This window comes from Amblyomma maculatum, chromosome 3 (genome assembly GCF_055883805.1).
Source record: "Amblyomma maculatum isolate TAMU_Amacu chromosome 3, ASM5588380v1, whole genome shotgun sequence".
In the NCBI taxonomy this organism is placed as follows: Eukaryota; Metazoa; Arthropoda; class Arachnida; order Ixodida; family Ixodidae; genus Amblyomma; species Amblyomma maculatum.
Window position 1 is genome coordinate 86879658 of NC_139346.1, and position 18654 is coordinate 86898311.

The 18654-nt window shown below is 44.3% G+C and overlaps 1 protein-coding gene across 2 annotated transcripts in view; it reads right to left on the reverse strand.

The window, feature by feature from the left end:
- Positions 1-2897: 2897 nt before the first annotated feature.
- Positions 2898-18654, reverse strand: part of LOC146195184 (monocarboxylate transporter 13-like) — a 68385-nt gene continuing 52628 nt past the window's right edge. For both annotated transcript variants that reach the window (XM_084597719.1, XM_084597718.1), the window contains 5 exons: positions 16658-16924; positions 15113-15256; positions 10597-10822; positions 7886-8472; positions 2898-4512 (listed from right to left, as the gene is read on the reverse strand). In XM_084597719.1, the coding sequence (XP_084453845.1) occupies positions 4298-4512; positions 7886-8472; positions 10597-10822; positions 15113-15256; positions 16658-16924 (1439 nt within the window). In that variant the 3' untranslated portion in view covers positions 2898-4297. The remainder of the gene's footprint in view (positions 4513-7885; positions 8473-10596; positions 10823-15112; positions 15257-16657; positions 16925-18654) is intronic.

Consider the following 18654-nt stretch of genomic DNA (forward strand, 5'->3'; position numbering starts at 1 on the left):
GTAGCGATACTTAACCGCAGCAAAGTCATACTGCTCAAACGCGTACACGTAATTTACTGTAAAGAGAGACATCACGATTCGCAAGCGTTCCAGGAACAAAAAAGACAAATTTCAGCTGCAAAGCTACATGTAGGGACTTTATTGTTTCCGCAAAGCAGTAACAGTACGGCTCGTAGCCAAGTTGGCAGGCATCTGCAGCGGTCAAGCTGCACTTTTACGCTAATCTTTGTGTGTTACAGTTATTGGGAACAATAGGGATGAGATAAAAAGTCTATGCAAGAAAGAGAAAGCATGCAATCTGTCAACCAGCACAGCCATTCCCAGGCGACTTGCCTGTTTCATTCGGCTATATGCTTGATCATTTTAAAAAAGGGCGTCTCTGCATGTCCGATATTAGGCAAGCCCACTGGAGCTGCAGGTTCCCTGTAAACTCGAACGCGTTACTTCACAACCGTATAAAACTTGTGTAACCCACGGCTAAAGCGTTCCCCACCACTACACTCACCCTTCTTTATTATAACACCGCTGCAAATCTTGCCTCAGACCTCGACTCGCAACTAACGTGCCGGACGCGATGGGCGACAGATGACAGTGATGATATCGTATACCTTCCTTCACCGCGTCGGTGCAATGCACCCGGACTAGCATATGTCAAGCTTAACGCCGGTTGGGGCCACAGGATTTCATCGAGAGCCGACATGCGCTACCAACCTGTTCGTCGCCTTTTAAGTGGGAGAGTGAGATAGGAATTCATCGTTGCTGGACCCCTGGACCCTGATTAGAAACGCTTCCCATTGGCTACGCAGGTACAGTCTTGAACAAAAGTGCTATTCAACACTAATGCGGTTGCGGATGTTGGGGAAAACTGCATCAAGACGCTATCTAACGACCGCCACAAGGACAGCGACAAATTCATGTCGATAAAAAGGGGGACCACCAAGACTGTCCCGATGCTAGATCACTGTTGATAGATGTTGTTGAAATGCAGTTTTCCCTGCTACGTGTTGCATGCCACGTCTCCTCGCAACTGTACCATCGTATATGACTTGGTCAAAGCTGGATTCGCAGTTGCCTCTGGTTGCCTTTTACATAACGTACTGCGACTCTACGCTAAACAGTATGTCAGCGATTATGCAGCCAGAATGAAAAGACTACTATTCAAGCGAGCAGCGAAAGAAGACCGTCGATGAGAGCCGGAAAGCTGGAACCAATAAAGGATTAGATTGTGTCCCTTCACTTCATACATACGCAAAGTTATGAGTGAATACGCAAAGTTTGATGTTAGTAGTGGGAGTATATAATGCGTAACGGCTTAATGCGTTTCTTCGCTCCCTATACTTCGCATTTTTTAATGGATTTTCTATATGTGTTCGGTTTCTATTTCTCTGTTTTGTGCATTCAGTACGGCGAGCCATAACATCCCGGAAATGGGGAGTATTTCGATGTATTTTTTGCGCACTGGCATTTGATGAAGCATCATATTGCAAATTTAATACAGGTCCAATTTGTGTCGTTATATGACTTATGCCTTAATCACCATTTTGAACAATGAAAGAATGGATATCTAAATCGGCATACCCATCAGTGAGACGTTCCTGATTCGTATTAGGAATTTGTCGTACTATGAATTCGAACAGGTTCGTAGTGAGTAAAAAAAACAATCAAAAACTGTATTGTAATATCCGGTGCTTTAACATACAACTTGCTGCTCACAAACCAAACCGTTAAAGGACAAATTCACGCTTCCAAAGCCTCTCCCAATGCTAATTCTTTTCTAAATTTACACTGACTAGGCGAATTTGTAGCAGCTTCATGCAGAAATATGAGATCGGTCTCTTATATTACTTTGGCATCTTGCTTGTAACCGAGCAAGCCCTTCGTGGATGTGATAATTTCAATCAAACAGTATGTACGTGGCTACTTTTAGGCAGTGAGCAGTGTTACTTGTCTAACAAATAGTGCATACCTACCTAACCTCCAGCAAAGCCGCATTATTGCAAGACTGTGTTTGTACTATAAAGTGTTTCACAATTTTCCTTTTAACTCTCCTATTCAACCTGCTCATCGTTCTTCAGCCCGCACAAGCCACCATAAAGCCGTTTCCCCCCCTCCTGCTTGCACCGTCACCCCTATTCACTCTTTCTTAGTCCAAACAGCTCGTGACTGGACCAATCTTCCCACAAATGCCATCCTTCATACAAGTACGGACCATTTCAAGAAGTCATAGAGAGATTGTTTTATTAACACCAGGTTGTTTGCCCACCCCTCATGTAAAACCCTCAACCAAAGGCTCTTGAGGTATCTCCAATAAATAAATAATTATAAGGGTGACAAGCATTGAGTGACATGCCTAGTCAGAGGCTGATGGACACGTAAATATTCAAGGTCCAAGGTAGTTGAAACTTAGGTATTGTGCTTTGCGAAAGTGTTGTGTTTTCAAAACTGCCAAAAGGGATGTTCAATGACTTTTTCTCTTTTATTTGCAACAACTTTCGAAACGTAAGTTCGAGTAACAACCGCAGCTTCGCAGTCGATGCTACCCCACTCCATGAAGCAACCGCACACCCCATCAGCATTGCGCCTTCTGTAATCGGCTCGGCACCCCTCTACCTCCGTTTTTCGAAATGGCGCAAAAATGACACCAGTTGAAAGCTGCTGTCCTCGGGAGCAACGCCAGTCAATGCGCAAAGTAAAACGGGTTCTAGTGCAGACGCCACCTCGTACTACAACAAAGATGGCCCTTGGTTGCTACCAATGCAAAAAGCATGTGCATGTGCAGATGGCTTTGTTAAAAAAAATCTTACACCAGTTTTATGTTATTACTTCACATAGTGAATGACCATTCCTGTGATCAGTGCAAATGCGCACTTAGATAAAGTTCAGACAAGACAATAGAATCGAGACAGCAACATTTATTAACACGAATTTCTCCACTCTAGCCAGAATACTCATATACCTGCTTTAAGTCCTTACGTTGTGTTCGCATAAGTACCTGTTTTAAAAGAAATAAAAATGGCATGGTAGTTTAAGCCAGTCCGCAAGAATGTTAAACAAGGCATACGAAGAACGTAAACAAATAGACACTCACTACCAAAAGATAGAACTCTAGAGACACGCGCAGATCAGTACATAACGTAACACACACACACACTTTACTTTTACTATTTGGTTCTTCGCTCTTGGCCACAATGATAGAGACTTTCACAAATGATTGGTTCTTTCCCTATATGAAGAAAATGATGAGCAGATTTTAGTACAGCGCTTTTCAAACTATTCACATCGTTAAACTTCTTACCAACTCAGAATAATCTCAAGATTACATTCTCGAGAACAATTTCATTAGATATAAAAAACACCGCTATCACTCACATACATTTACACATACACAGAAATTCGCTCACAGCTAATTTCATGCAAATATATCTACAAAACATGCGCACGCCAAGAGTATCATCTCACACATTATAACAAATTCAATTAGAAAGTTCAATGAGGACACTAAAATAAAAATAGAGCTAAAACGTTGGTCCTTGTGATTCCCTAAAAAAGTGGACGATGTTATCACAGAAACGTCTGCAGTGTTGCGTCAGCAGCACTGCGTGCAGGAAGACACCTAAGACACCCTGGTTATTACTGCACTAAAATTCTCGAACTCTCACACTTCGCACCGACACAGTATGTCTTACCGCCTTGGTGCACCAGCAGAGTTGAGTAACCTACAGAGCGGTGTCAGATGTCTATTGTACTATTTACTCAGCGCGCACAAGATTTTTAGGCATCCGTGTGGCGCTGATTTCATTACCATCCAAGTGAATTGAATGACAACCTCCTCAAGTATTGCTGGACGGAAAGGCAGATAGCCGAAAAGGGAAAAATATTTCAAACATAATACTGATGTAGAATATTTTTTTCTAATTCAAGAGGAGACAATTTGTTATACTTAATGAGAAAATTTTCCGAAAGAAGATATCTCCTCCGATCTTTTCTCCAAAAGCTATAACCGCGTTATTACTCCCCACCCATTTCTTGTAGGCAATGATCCGTTTTATGTGGTCACTTCCAACAATGCATTAGGTGAAGGCGAACGAATCTATTGAAACCCGAAAGTAAGTGGATAACAAATTGTTCACAATGTGCGCAGAGCTTAAGTACCCAGACTCTTCTCATCAGGTACGGCAAACCAAGTGTGGTTTTGGAGCAGATAGCGATATTTGGAAGGTTCCATAACACTGCCGGCAACTCTGTTAAGCAGCCCACGGCCCGACCGTACTGCAGTTTCTTCTTTATGATTGCTGCACTAGGCCATCATCGAAGTCAAGTCCATGGCCTGGTAGCCAGTGAGTGTTGGAAGGTCGCACAGTTGCAGCTGAGAAGTGCTTGTCGCCCATGTCCGTCTTTTCCGGTACCTCTCGGTGAGATTGACAGCAAGCCAGATGAGAGCATTCAGAAACATCAAACCGCTCATGATGCGGTAGAGGTTGTCGTATGACCCTTGCTGGTCCCGGAAAAAGCCTGTAAAACAAAATTTCAAAGTTTTCTGCAGCGTGATAATCACTCGTGATGGATTCCATTCCATCCTGCAGCGAATGTCACGAATAACAAGCAAAAAAGAGGATTGCATTTGGTGTGAACCTTTTGTATATCTCAACACAATGCACCCATGCCAGCGCGAGTTTACACTGAGATTAATTAGAAACCACTGAACGCTTTTATTTTTTGCCACCCAATATTCTAAATCAACCCTATTTCATCAAACGTCAAAATGCGATGTTATTTTTGCCTTGAAGCATATTTAAGTTAATGTCGCTTGGAAAATGTAGGGCAGTTCTATATTTATTTTGAGGAAATGATGTGAGACACGGGACTCTACGTCTCTGTTTTTTTTTTGTTTTTTTTTTTGTTTTTTTGCACTTCAGGCTTCGCCAAAAACGAGCAAACTCTACCGGCTAACCCAGGAATCAGCCCTGTCATTAAGTATATCAGAGAAAGATTTCCTGCGGTGATTTTGTTCTCCGTCCATATTAAACACCCATTTTAAACTTTAAAAGGGAGGAGAAATCCCTTGCGGAAACTTTTCTTTCTAGCTCAGTGAGTACGGATACGAGACAGCTCGAGAACATACTACGCCGTTTTATCTCATACGTGAGTTCCAAGTTCCGGTGCCAAGCTCCACCACCGGCAACCAAAATGGTTTTAAAAGGTTATGAAAAAATACCCCAACTACCGTCGAGCTTTCGCTCAAACGCGCTTTCTTCTGCGAGTTTATAGCCCAGAGAACACTCGGTGCGCATATTTCTCCAACAGTCAGAATCATCAAGAGTGCGCAGGCTTGTAACAACAGCTCTGACACGTCAGTGCTCTCTCTGACAGATGAAAATATCCCCCACTTTTGATAAATGCGGAATTCAACCTCAGCTTGGGTTAAATCACATCCTCTGCCACAACACCGACAAACAGCCCTCTTGCACAAGAGCACTCGCAGGAATTATATGGAACTCAAGCTTTGTTGGTGGGAGTTCAGATTGAAAACAAATGCGCTCTTATGTCTTCACCCTATTCAGTGTGCATCTTTCTTGCCACTTCAAAGCGCCGCCTATCATAACCCTGTCTACTAAGTCGCCACGCAGATCATGATTGCATAGAGCGACTAGTTTAACTTTCTAAATGTAAATTCCTTCGTTCTTAAGGGAAGGTGTAATATGGCTAAGAGAAAACTACAAAGACACCGAGCTGGCAGGCGGGACGACTAAATGAAAATGCGTGCTGGGGGAGTAAAAGACAATACAAGATTTTTTACCTACACCCCTCCGTGTATTTGTGATGGACCCGCTTAACAGTTTTAAAACATTTTCTTGCTATCAAGATCAAAACAATGTTAATTGGTTTTGTTTAAGTCTGCAATTTAGAGCTAATTACGTTTATACAGCAAGCCGTCCTCATTCATAAATGGCCGTCACATTAATGGAATCCATACAACCATCATCCTTGCACACGGCCCTCGTCCTATTCACTTCCATCAGCCTAGCCCATCAGGCCATTCTTGGGTGAAGGCCCGCCTCATATATCCCTCAAATTAGTTCTGTATTGTACCAACTGCGGCTACCTTATCTCCGCTCCGATGATGAACAAAAACCAAGATAAAAGGTGGTGGTGGTGGTTTGTGGGGTTTAACGTCCCAAAGCAACTCAGGCTATGAGAGACGCCGTAGTGGAGGACTCCGGAAATTTCGACCACCTGTGGTTCTTTAACGTGCACTGACATCGCACAGTTCACGCGCGCCTTGCTTTTCGCCTACATCGAAAAGCTGCCGCCGAGGCCGGGATTCGATCCCGCGTCCTTGGGAACAGTAGCCGAGCGCCGTAACCACTGCGCCACCCCGGCGGGGGCAAGATAAAAGGATGCCCTTAAACTGTTGGGATTATTGTCTCGACCAGAAACACCGCAGCTTAAGCAAGCGAACGTTCTGCACAAAGTGAATCTGCGTTTTAAGAACAAGCAAAATTTCGCGGGGAGTATTTCCCACATTTTTTCACTTTCTCCTGGAGAACGAGAAAGTGTCGGTGTTTATCGTAGCCTCATAAATGTTGACGTGGGGTTACAGGGGTATGATGAACATATTACGTAGGCAGTTGCAGCGGCACTGATGGTGTAGTACCTGCAACTTCCCTCATATGGTTATCTTAGCGAAATTCATGGATGTGGGAAGCGGTACGCATGAGGTCAGCACGGTTTGCTTTGGCGCTTCAAAATTTATTTTTTAATTCAGCCGTCAGGCGTTGTCTTAACATTCTAACGAGTTTTTTTTTTCTTCTAAGAACTAATAGATGTGAATGATCAATTAAATCACTGGTATGGCTGCCCCGCCGTGGTGGTGCAGCGCTTAAAATGCCCGACTGCTGTGCCGGAGTACCCAGACTCGAAAACGATCACCGGCGACTGGGCTTCGATGGAGGCAAAACGGAGAGATGAGTGCGTGTGCTGTGCGATGCCAGTGCACACTTAAGATCCCCAGATAGTCGACATTACTGCGCAGCCATCCACAACCGGCTACTCTTTCGCTTTTCCCACTTTCACTACCACCTCCCTTTCTTCCCTTACGACGCTGTCGCCAAGAAATAAGCGTGTCAGCTGCTCTCCTTTCCATTCCTATGTTGTTATTATTGACTGGTATGACAAAGTTTCTGTGACTGCTCAAGTTATTATTTCAGCGGTTGTATGGGTTTCGTTGTATTGGTTGTTATGGCGCATAACGCCATGTGACAAAATAGCGTATATAAAGAGCAACTGTGCCGCACGAGAGCACATGAAAATCAGAGTTTTCAGATTTTTCCGTTTCAGGAAATTTCTAGACTTACTCCATAAGACACCCTGCTCACTTGCAGCTATATATACTCTCAGATATTTTCACTAAAGATGCGTTTTATGCGGTGTCAAAAGTTATCCTAGAAGGCAAGAAATGTGGTCACTTGGTTGCTATGATTTAACGTCCAAAAGCGACTCTTAATCTGAAAATGTGGTAGTGGGGGGGCTGAGGAACTTTCGACGACCTGACGGTATTTAACTTGCACCTATATCAAACAGCACACGGGCGTCTTGCCTTTCGACTCCTAAGAAAAGTAGCCGCCACAGCCGCGATTTGCTCCCACTTTTTTGGGTTCAGCATATGGAGCGTCTTTATTACTCACCCATCGCGTTGGGTGGCAAAATAATCTTTCCAATCTCTCTTAACCAAAGATGGAGTTTATGTCTCGTCTGACAAAATACAACTTACGCTATACATTGACACTCAGCGCCACAGTAGCTGCCTTCTTCATCACGCCTCAATAACCAGCAAAAAGCGTAAACTCGTTTTTGTATCCGTTGAACGATTGTATCTTTTGCTTACCTACGACAAATGGTTTTGTCAGGAAGGACACTGTGGCGATGCAGGTCACGATTGCGTTGCTGAGGTTTACGTCGCTGGCGCCGACGAAGTCTCCCATCAACGAGTTATGAACAGCGATCGCATGACCACTGAAGGCGCCGAAGCTTAGGCACGTGAACATCATGGCAGGGTAGCTCTTTACGAAAGATATCGTAACGAGGCCCGCTCCGATGCAAAGGTAGTCGACCATGACGAGGGTCGAACGCTTGACGTAACCTTTTTCCGTAGCCATAGGCATCAGAACACGGCCAACGCAGTCAAGAACAGACACGCTTGGTGCAATAGTAATTGCGAAGATGACTGGGATGCCTTTGCTGAGAATCGTGTCCACGGAGATGCTCGTGAAAAGATTGATGACGTAGAAGAAAATCAGGTGCGTCACTGCAGTGATGTAGAACAACGGCTTGAAGAACATCGATGTGGCTCCGGGCGCCACACTTCCCGCTCTGTTTTCTGGTCGGCTGAGCCTGGGGCCTTGTTCGATGCTGAATATATTCTGCATGGCCTTGACAGGTATGACGTTGCTTTTCTCCGGCGAGTGCCTTGGCCTGTAAAATGACACGGATGTACTCGGTTAGGAGGGATATTAGGTAGGCGAAAGCTCAAAGATATAAAATGAAAACCCGCTTTGTGAGTTGGTACATGAAATTCAGCGAACTCAGCATCCAGAAATGACGCAGATAAAAAAGAATTGAGGTTTACGCTAACTGTATTTGCGCGAACTTTATGAATCCCACGGGAGGAAGAAGAAAAGATTGACTGTGAATGCCCAATCCCTAGCTTTGCCAACGAAAGAAATCGGTACAACTGGAGACTGCAAAAAAACTAGAAGGTCTTTTAGATATCTCTTAAGAGGAGAATGGCGAAAGCCTGCCCTTCCGCATCGATCGTTTGCCTCCCTTCGTTTGCCTTTTATAAGCGTTCGTTGCATTGCTACGGAAAAGAATGCAACGGAAAAGAAAGGTGCAGTATCTGTCACACTTTCACCGTCAAGTGTCAGTTTGGACGGTACACCATCGCTCCTGTCGCGTGGCATTTATTGGCGCGTGTTCAAGTATGGGATTGCAGATGGAAGGAACGCTAGACAAGGAGAACACATCTTGAGGAATCTCGCGCATAGATCCAGCGCTAGATCTCGCGCACAAATCTCGCACACGAGATTTCGTTCCATGAGCTTAGTAAGCTTTTCGCATTATTAATTGGAGGTTTAGCTGCGTGATTTATTGCGCGTTGAATGCTTTGTACACTTAGCACATTCACTATACATATACAGCGTTTCTGTTGGTGTACCTACCATCCGCTAGTATTCATCCTCATTGTTTACTTTTTACTCTGAGCTTCCTCTAATACAAATGCGTCAACAGACTTGCTGCCTCGTATAACAAGTATAAACCTCCCGCAGGTACATATCAGGGTCGCCAAAATACATCTGACAACACACTGATGCTGTTATATTTTGCGGAAAAGTTAAGTTTTTTATTAACGCGGAAGCGTTCCTCCGCTATGTTCACAGATTTCTCTCCGCAGACCGTGTCTGCAGACCGCGTCCGCAAAATCGTGTCCGCAGCAGTTGCGAGTAATTTAGAAGCGGTAGAGATTAATTAGTGGTGTCAATCTATAGGGCTGGCGTAATATTGCTGCAGAAAAAACAATTAGGCCAATACGTTAATCAGGTAATTTTTTAAAGGCGAAAATAGTAAACGTTGTCCGCAGCATTTGTGAGTAATTCAGAAGTGTTAGAGGTAAATGAGTGATGTCAGTTGATAGAGGGTGACATAATGTTGCGTCCGAAATAATAAATAGGCAAATAAAGTAATTAGGTTATTAATTAGAGGCAAAACACGTAAAATTGTGTCCGCAGCATTTGTAATTGAGAAGTCTTAAAGTTGATGAGTGGCGTCAATCGATAGAGGGTGATGCAATGTGTGCGGAGAAATAATTAGGCCGATAGGTTGTTTAGGTAATTAATCAGAGGCGAAAATGAAAAAGTAAAGGCGGAAATGGTCTCATTAGCGAATGGCTAGGCAACACATTTTGGTCTATCACATACTAAAATAGTTAATTAAATCAGTCATTTAGGGTTACGTCAGGGATGTGACGTCACGCAACCGGAAGTAGAGTCTAAAAAGGGCATAGTAATGGATTGGCGCGCAATTTGAAAGTACCAGACTAAAAGGAATAAACAAGAAGTGAATTAATGCAACGTAGGGGATGTGGGGCCACGGAACCGGAAGTAGAGCCGAAAATGGGCATAGGAAGGGACTGGCGCGCCATTTGAAAGTACCAAAAACTAAAATTAAAAAAGAAGAAGTGAATGACAGTGAATTAAGGGAATTAAGAAAACTGCGCATTAAAAAAAAACACTGCACACGCCTAACTGCATTAGGCCAATATTTAGAGAAGGGTATAGAAAGTATTCAAATGACGTCACGGGATCCATATTATAGCGCTGGTCGCCGCATCAGCAATGCAAGCCTTTGAAGCAGATAGCAATAAGCCTATTAGATATTCCGGCAGGCTTTTGCCGTGCTTCACGCACCACGTGTGAGAACCGCGACGAGTGGGAACTTTTAAATGCTAATAACATGGACCCCGGTGGAGTGCTAATCTGAAATAAAGAATTCTCATCTCTGAGGACTCACGATTACCGGAGTGCAGAACGGAAGACATACCTGAGCAGGATGCAGAGCACCGGGACGTTGAGTAGGACTCCGGCGCAGAAGAGTATCATCCACGAGTAACCGAACTCGTGGGCAATGTACAGAAGTATGCGCGGGAAGAAGGAGCCAGCGGCGCAGAAGGCTGTCATGTTCAGCTGCATCATGAGACGCCGCCTGGTGACGAAGGTGCGCTCTATGAAGGTTCCCGTCAGGACAAAAACTAGACCTGCTCCGATACCTGCGGGACACAAATGTTATTATTCGTCAGAGGGAGCGGTGCTAGCAAAACAAGAAGTGAAAAGAAGCAGTTTAAAGTTTTAGTCTATGCCTCAATTCCGAAATATGTGCACAAACATAAGGAATTTCTTTGTTCAGTGTCTTTTGAGGCGTGCTATATATAATAAATATCAATCAGCCATTACTCCAGCCTGCAGAATAAACTACAATATTTGTTAACGCAAAATAGTAGGGATAACATTAGGAGATAGGAAGCGTGCAGATTGGGTCAGTGAAATAACTGAATTTACTGGCATTCTAGAGGAAATCAAGAAGAAGAAATGGGCATGGGCAGGGCATGTAGGGCGAAGAGAGGATAACCGATGGTCGCTTCGGGTAACAAACTGGATTCCAAGAGAAGGAAAGCGTAGCAGGGGGCGGCAGAACGTTAGGTGGGCGGATGAGATTAAGAAGTTCGCAGGGGTCATGTGGATACAGCTAGCACAGAATATGGTTAATTAGAGAAATATGGGAGAGGTATTAGCCCTTCAGTGGGTATAGTCAGGCTGATGATGATGATGACGATTTGTTAACGGAGTATCGTCAATGTGAATAATTCTCGTTTGAGAGTTTTTTTTTTTTAATTTAATAGTGACCCATTCCTCTTCTCAGTAAACGTCACATGCTTATACCAACTTTCTTTACTGCTGAGGGCGAGGTTAACTTTCTTCACGTCACAACTGTGACAAGTGCATTCTTTCCCATGCAAGCCAAGCATTTCCCACATTGCCGTAACAACGCGTTGGTTGTCAGGGATTGTAGATGCCCCAAATTTTACACAGCACTCGCCATTTATCCTTACTGTGGTAATTGTACAACAAACGCCGTGAAGTCTACAAGACATACAAGGCATCAGGATTTGGTAAGGATGAGTATACCGTACCAAAAAATTAAAGAAGTTGAAAATTCAAATTTGCGTGTGCTACTTCCAGCTGCAGTGCAGGACTGGAGAACCGTGTGATGCACTCTGATAATGCGGCGATACTACCAGGTTTGAGATATTGTTACGGACGAAGGAGGAAGAAGAGGGCAGTGGCGCGGGCAGGAGCGCGCACGCTAGGCCCGCACACAGATTCATTAAACGTCATCTCACGACCATCGAGCATCTTCTCTCTGTCCTCTGTTCAGCTGTTGTAATCGATTGCCGCACATAACAATATTATAGGAAAGAGCAGGGTTTTAGCGTACTTAATTTGCGTAAGACGTGCGATAGCCTCTGGAGATGGAAGTTCATATGGAAGTCATGGAAACCCCTACCTTCAATGCACAGCATGTGAGCATGTCGTAGCCTAAACGGCGGCAAATCGGCAGGGGCGACAGCTACGGTGTTCCGTACTCGCTTTTCATGAGAAATTCCAGATTTCATGTCCATTCCACTCCGATGGTTTATGTTTTCTTCGTACGAGCTCGGCATGCGCACGCCACAGCATTCTTGATTCGGTTTTACCACGAGAGATAGTGTTTTAAAACTACAATTATCAGGGGGTCTAGCCAGGTTTTATTGATGATACTGTTTAACAGCATTGTTTGAATTACGGGCGTCAGGATGCGAGCACTGCGACGTTGCATCTGGTGGGCCAGTCAGAAAGTCAGTCGCATGCATGATCGTGTTTCGGCTGTGACGATCGTATGAGTGTTTTGGCACTAAAATAATTTTGCCGCATGAAAACCTCGGCACATATTTTCGAAATTCTTATATCCTGTGGCTACAAATAATAAAGTGAGAGTAACGTTCTCCCATCATTGTCATCGCGTTTTATCTTAGCCAGACCCAGCGGCTCAGCGGCATCGAACGTCGGCTGTTAAGCACTGGTTCCTAAAGTATAGATCACCGCCACGCTGCCACATTTCGCGTCATGCTCGCAGTTAGACCTGGTCTCGTCTATAAGCGCAGAATGCAAAAACTTTAAGAAAGCTGACTGAAAAAGTATTCTTTTCTTCGAGCATCTACTTTCTTCATCCAGTTAGTGTGTATGCCTGTGACTGCGCTAGGAATTGTGCTTGTTTATGAGATTAAATGTGCCAGAGCGACTCAGGCTTTCAAGGGCTAGTCAAGGGATACGGAGTAATTTCGACTTACTGGAGACCTTTAACGTCCACTGAAATCGTACAGCACATGGACGGGACATTTTCATTTCAACAAAAAGCTGCTACCGCGGCCGCGATTTGATTGCGACTGTGCTAGAAATACTACACCATGAAAACTTCCTACCACTAGCAGAGTCTCTGGATCTCAATACATTTGCCCCACGATGTTGGTGCAGTAGTTAAGATACCTTACTACAGTGCCGGAGTACTCCTTTTCGAACCCGACCGCTGGCGGCGTCGTTTTGATCGAGGCAAAAAGGTGAGACGTCCGTGCGCTGTGCGATGTCAGTGCACGTTAAAGAACCCCAAGCGGTCAAAATTTTCAGAGCAATCCACTACGGCATTTCTCATAGCCCTTGTCGCTTTCGTACGTTAGTCCCACAAACCAAACCAAACGTTTCGTTTTTTGTACCATTCAGGTGATAAAATCGCGCACAACCTTGGTATCGGGTCCTTGGCCTCGGGTCTGTAAGTAAGCCTTAACATGCCTACTTCCATACGCGTGCCTACTTGGGACTACTAGCACACACGGGTCACAAATCCTCTCAGGAAACCCACTTTCCCCGCTTCCTATACCTGATGATCGTTCATGAGCTTCTTTCACGCCGGTCCGCCCCATCTTTAGGAGTGACTGCTGGGCATTATCTCCGTAGCCCACGCTACATCTGACCTCACCATCAGCTTACTACGTGCGTCCACAAATCGACGCGTGACTGACTTAGACTTTCCTTTACATTTTTTCGCCAACTGTCTTTTTTGCTACCTTACTCCATTTTCTGTCTCGTCTTTATACCATTTCATCCTTTGGCCCTTAGTGCAGGGTGAAAATGCCGTTTAACATCAACACCTTTCTCCTGCTTCTCCGTTTCCTTCGCTGGACAAGAAAGGCTTCGCCCATATCCCTCCCATTCAGCTCTGCTGTTTTGTACCAGCTGTGGCCATCCGACCACCGCAAACTGCATAATCTCGTCTGTTTCCTCATTCATTTCGAGGGAAGGACGCGTTCGCCTTCTCTTGGAATGCATTTTCTTACGCTAAGGGCCCATCGGCTGTAAAGCATTCTCCTTGCATTCACTGCCATACTATACCATACCATTTTAAATTCCCTGTTATTAATAAGAGGCTTAATCTCCAGATGTAAACTATCGGTGGTACATATACAAAGTGCTTGTATTGAAGCCGAAATCTTCACCTAAATAAACTATACTAAAAGCAAAATGAAGTTATAGAAACAAGGGCTTCAATGAAAACGCAACCGCTGTAGCACGGTTATCGTGCTCCTGTCCGTATTTTTAGCCTCTTAATTTTCAAATAGGCTACAAGCTGCTTACGGCTTTTGCACTCGTGTAATAGAGAAAACTGACGCTTCTTCACTAGAGTAAATTGTGTCCTCTGCAGGCATGAATAATTGTCACAGATCGCCTAGCCACTGCTCTGCTTATACTGTCTCTGAAGCTGCTCAAAACAGAGAGAAAGCTTTCTCGCGTACTCCTTTCTCATGTAAATGGCCTCGTAGTGCAGTGCCACATCAGTTTGGTTTGTTTTTTATTATCAAGTTTAAAGTCCCAAAGCTACTCAGGGTGTGAGAGACGCTGTAGTTAAGGGTTCTTGACATTGCGACTGCATGAAGTTCTTTAGCGTGCACTGACGTTGCACAGCACACGGGCACTGCATCCGGCGGCTTCAGCGCAGTCCATGGCCATGGCCATTCATACGAACTCGAGAATCTTGCTTGACGAAAGCAAGAAATTTGATAAGCTGCAGTTGCGTATATTTTGTTGTTATATAAACTACAACAGAAGGCTTTTTTGTTGTCATCTCCGTTTGGACATGCATTATCGTCGTCGCACAAATGCGCGCAAAGCGCGAAAACAAAATATCTGTAAGTGAAAGAAAAGCTAATGCTGTTTCTCTTCAGTTTCGGAGAGTAGGACCTGTACTCTGGATGTCTGTGCACCCATCGTTTCTAATCTTGGTTTAAAACAGTTTTGTTTTGTAGCTAACGTTTAATGTAGCACCGTTTACGCTTGATGTGGTGCTAACAATGCTTGCAAACGTTTGTTACATTACAGAGTGGCACCTGTTCTACAAAGACTGGCTGATATGCACGCACGCGCAACAGTATCGCCTAAGACATGATATATAAGCGTGAGTTACCACTAACCATGCAGGAAGCCGAAGGTTACTGCCAGAACAGACACGTTGCTAGAAGCGTAGGCGCCAAACATTCCAACCACTTGGCAGAGAGAACCGAACATAATCAGGGGCCAGGGCGGGCACCATCGCAGCAGGAACTTGGACAGCACTCCTGGAAGATAGCGGCAATTACAGTTACCGAAGCACACACACCGTGTTTAACTTGCGCAACGCTTTATCACGACCAGCACAGCGAAATGTGGATTGTTTGACACAGATAACCCTCATTATACGCAGGCTCTTACAAAAGGCAACGCGACAAGACTTAACCGAAGGCGCTGACGTAGCCTCCAAGCATGTAAAAAATTCAGTCTCAACCTATACGGAGTGGATACCACATAACCAATAGAGAGCACTGGAAGCGACTTCAAATATTATTATAAACATCGTTCGGGCTTTAAACAAAAGAAAACCTGCATTCGCTTCGTTTTTAGGCGTGCATTTGCATTTTACATTCCTAAAGTAATTATGTATAATCAGCCACAGCGGTTCTTTTCATCGCTCGCTTTTACTTTATGTTGGTTAGTGATGCTTACTACCGAGAAATATACGGGATTTAAGCTATAATGGGCTCCTGCTGTAATAGCACACCAACCAAATGAAAGGTACAGAAAGAAAGAAAATGTATGCAGATTACATTCTGTTCAATAATCTTCTTTCTCATGTGCTTAGCTCTAATATTAATTTTGGCTTAAACTTTAGATACAAGTTCTAAGCCTCTGTCAAGGAAAACGACAAGATTCATTATTCGTTTACTATTTCAAACGGACTTTTACAACGTATGGAAGTCGCAAAAAAAGGGAAAATATCTCGCGGCAAAGGCAATGTCCTGAAACATGAGACATTCCCTGGCGTACACATATTCGAGGGCGCAGGGTGTACCTTCGCTTCCTGCCTGGCTTCCTAGGTTGCTGGGATTTTTACCCTTGAGCTTTGACCTACAGCGACACCTAAATTTATCTTCATCTACCTCGGTGAAAAGTCATCTTGGCAGCACCAGCATGCAACCAAGATTTCCATGTATTTTCAGAGCTCTCACAAACGGGCGGCCATGCCACTTTTGAAGCCTTACCGAACGCCAGGCACGTAGTCAGGAATATTTTTCACCATAGATAATTTACCCCACTGAATCATGTGGAGGGTGCGGGTGATACCTTCCTAACAATAGAGATACAAGAGGATCGAGAGGGGAGGGTGGTGGTGTGAAAAGAGCCAACTGCATTTCAAGAGAAGGGGACTTGCCTCGACTGCCCTATTGCCGACCGCATGCCTGCAGGACATTGTTTCAAGTTGAAAGGTTAACAGCATAGTCATTGGGGGCCACATATAAAGCCCAAGGCTAAGCCTCCCACCCAGAAGAAACCTCACACAGCTTTCCTCGAAAAGCGAAAGCATGGATATGTTGCCTTTGCCTTCGTGCAGTTAGAGTGCTGGGCATTGACATTTCATCAAGTAAAATTGCCCCCCCCCCAGCCATCCCCCTCCCCCGTCGCAGTGGTACCGACGCGCTCACCTGAGAAGGCGACGGCTGCCGAGGTGAGGCTGACTGACCAGGCTGTCTCCTGCCGGGATTTTTCGAACCTGGATATAAAGTTGACGAACAGGAACCCGATGGTGCGAAGCGTGACACCTGTCATAAACGTCGTGGCCACACACGCTGCCCCGATGACCCACTTTTCCAGGCCGTGGTCGGAGGCCACACCTTGCTTGGTGGTGCCGACGGGCACAATCATCGCCGGCCGGCCGGGGAGCCATTTTGACGGCTTAGAGCTGGCATGCACTGCAGAGGGTTTAGGGGCATATATTGTAATGAGGATTTGACGAAGATTTCAAGCTCATGAAGCCAGTCTAACGTATGCACGAACTTAGCAACATTACCGCGGGTGTAAACGCTTTAGTGTACATGACAATGCACAAAATAACAAAGCTAAATAATTCACTTGGAATTCGAATACTAGGCCGGCTTAAACATATTACACCGCTACAAAACGCTGTGGTTTAGTTACTATTGATGCTTCATGAGTGTTTGCACAAGAAAAGAAAACGATAATGAAAAAAAAAGAGAAGGAAGTTGAAAAAAGTGGTCTGGAGCGTTGTAAATATCAGTGCAGTGATCAATTCGTTCCGAGGTTTTGATAATATTATATTACTCGACAACTTTTTTTCAGGTGCCCTAATTGAAAACTTGGTGTTAAAAACTTAAAAAGGTAAAGTTGGCAGTTTGATAACTGCGATAGGAAACAGAAGCTGCTGAAGTAAGGTGACTCGAATGCGAACTATTCAATTTCATCGGAGTCCGATATCACAATTACGTGAGCGATATAATATTATCCTTTTTAACTACTGAGACGTGAATTTTTCTCGGGCTACGTTAATGCGAGACTAGGACAGCAAAAGGCTGCATATATAGCTGTCCAGCTCTCATTTCTGAGACAGCTCAAATCAGACACACAACAAAACAATCTCTTGCAACAAAGCTTTCTTTAAAAAAGAACATTATCAGTGCGAGCGCATTCTTCCGGAAATTGAAGCAAGTGTGACTTCCCTCGCTGTTTCGAAAATCAGGTTGCTGAATGCCTGTGGCTACAGACGTTTTGATAGTACACTTCGATCATAAAGGATCGATATGTTACCACGTATGGTTTCAGACATCTGTATTGTTAACAAACTTTTGACCCTGTCTTCAGTGGATATTTCTGTACAGAACCATGTGGTAGAGCACTGAGGTCTTAGGACCGTGTGAGTGACTCAAACATCCTTAAGACACCAAAGCTTTCATCATGAACTCAATGAAACACTAATGCCAAAAATAATACTCACACTCGGTTGAAAACTGACGAACGTCGTCGTAAAATATTTTACGGCTTTTATTTTGCTCTTGAAGACGAAATGCACTATACATGTGTAGGACCTATATTTTATAGTGTACATCCGTGCTAACAAAATGTCTAGCGGCTTCGGGAATGCTAAGTAACTGAACCCTGCACGCAATTTGAGGGAAAACGTTAATTTCATGTTGGTAAAAAAATATGAAGAACGTACATGTTTTTAAGCTTAATTAGCGGAGATGAGTGCTGGGTAATTTATTCGGAACATTTCTATATAGACAAGCTTCTGTAAAAGCCTCTGCATATCCTCCCATGCTCGCTGGAACATATAAGCGCATGAATTGTTCTTCATAGAACTATGGCGAGGATTCTCGAACGTTTGCCATAGACTCCGTAATCATACAATCTGGACGAATCTGAAAGCTGTGAGTCAGAACAATGCGGTTCATGCGTCTGGGAGAAAATAGCGGATCTCACGACGATTTGCGTAAGCGCTTGTCGTGCACGTCGGTAAAAAAAACTCACAAAAAATGGTGAAACCGGAGCCCCTCTTTTTTCTAAACTAGTTTTGCGTTTCAGAATCATTCTCAGTGAAGCACTCCTCCGCGACATATGGGCAAGATCTGGCTGAGTGCTGACATACTAACCTAGACATTACTAGATTTCCGGTTACTCGTTTCCC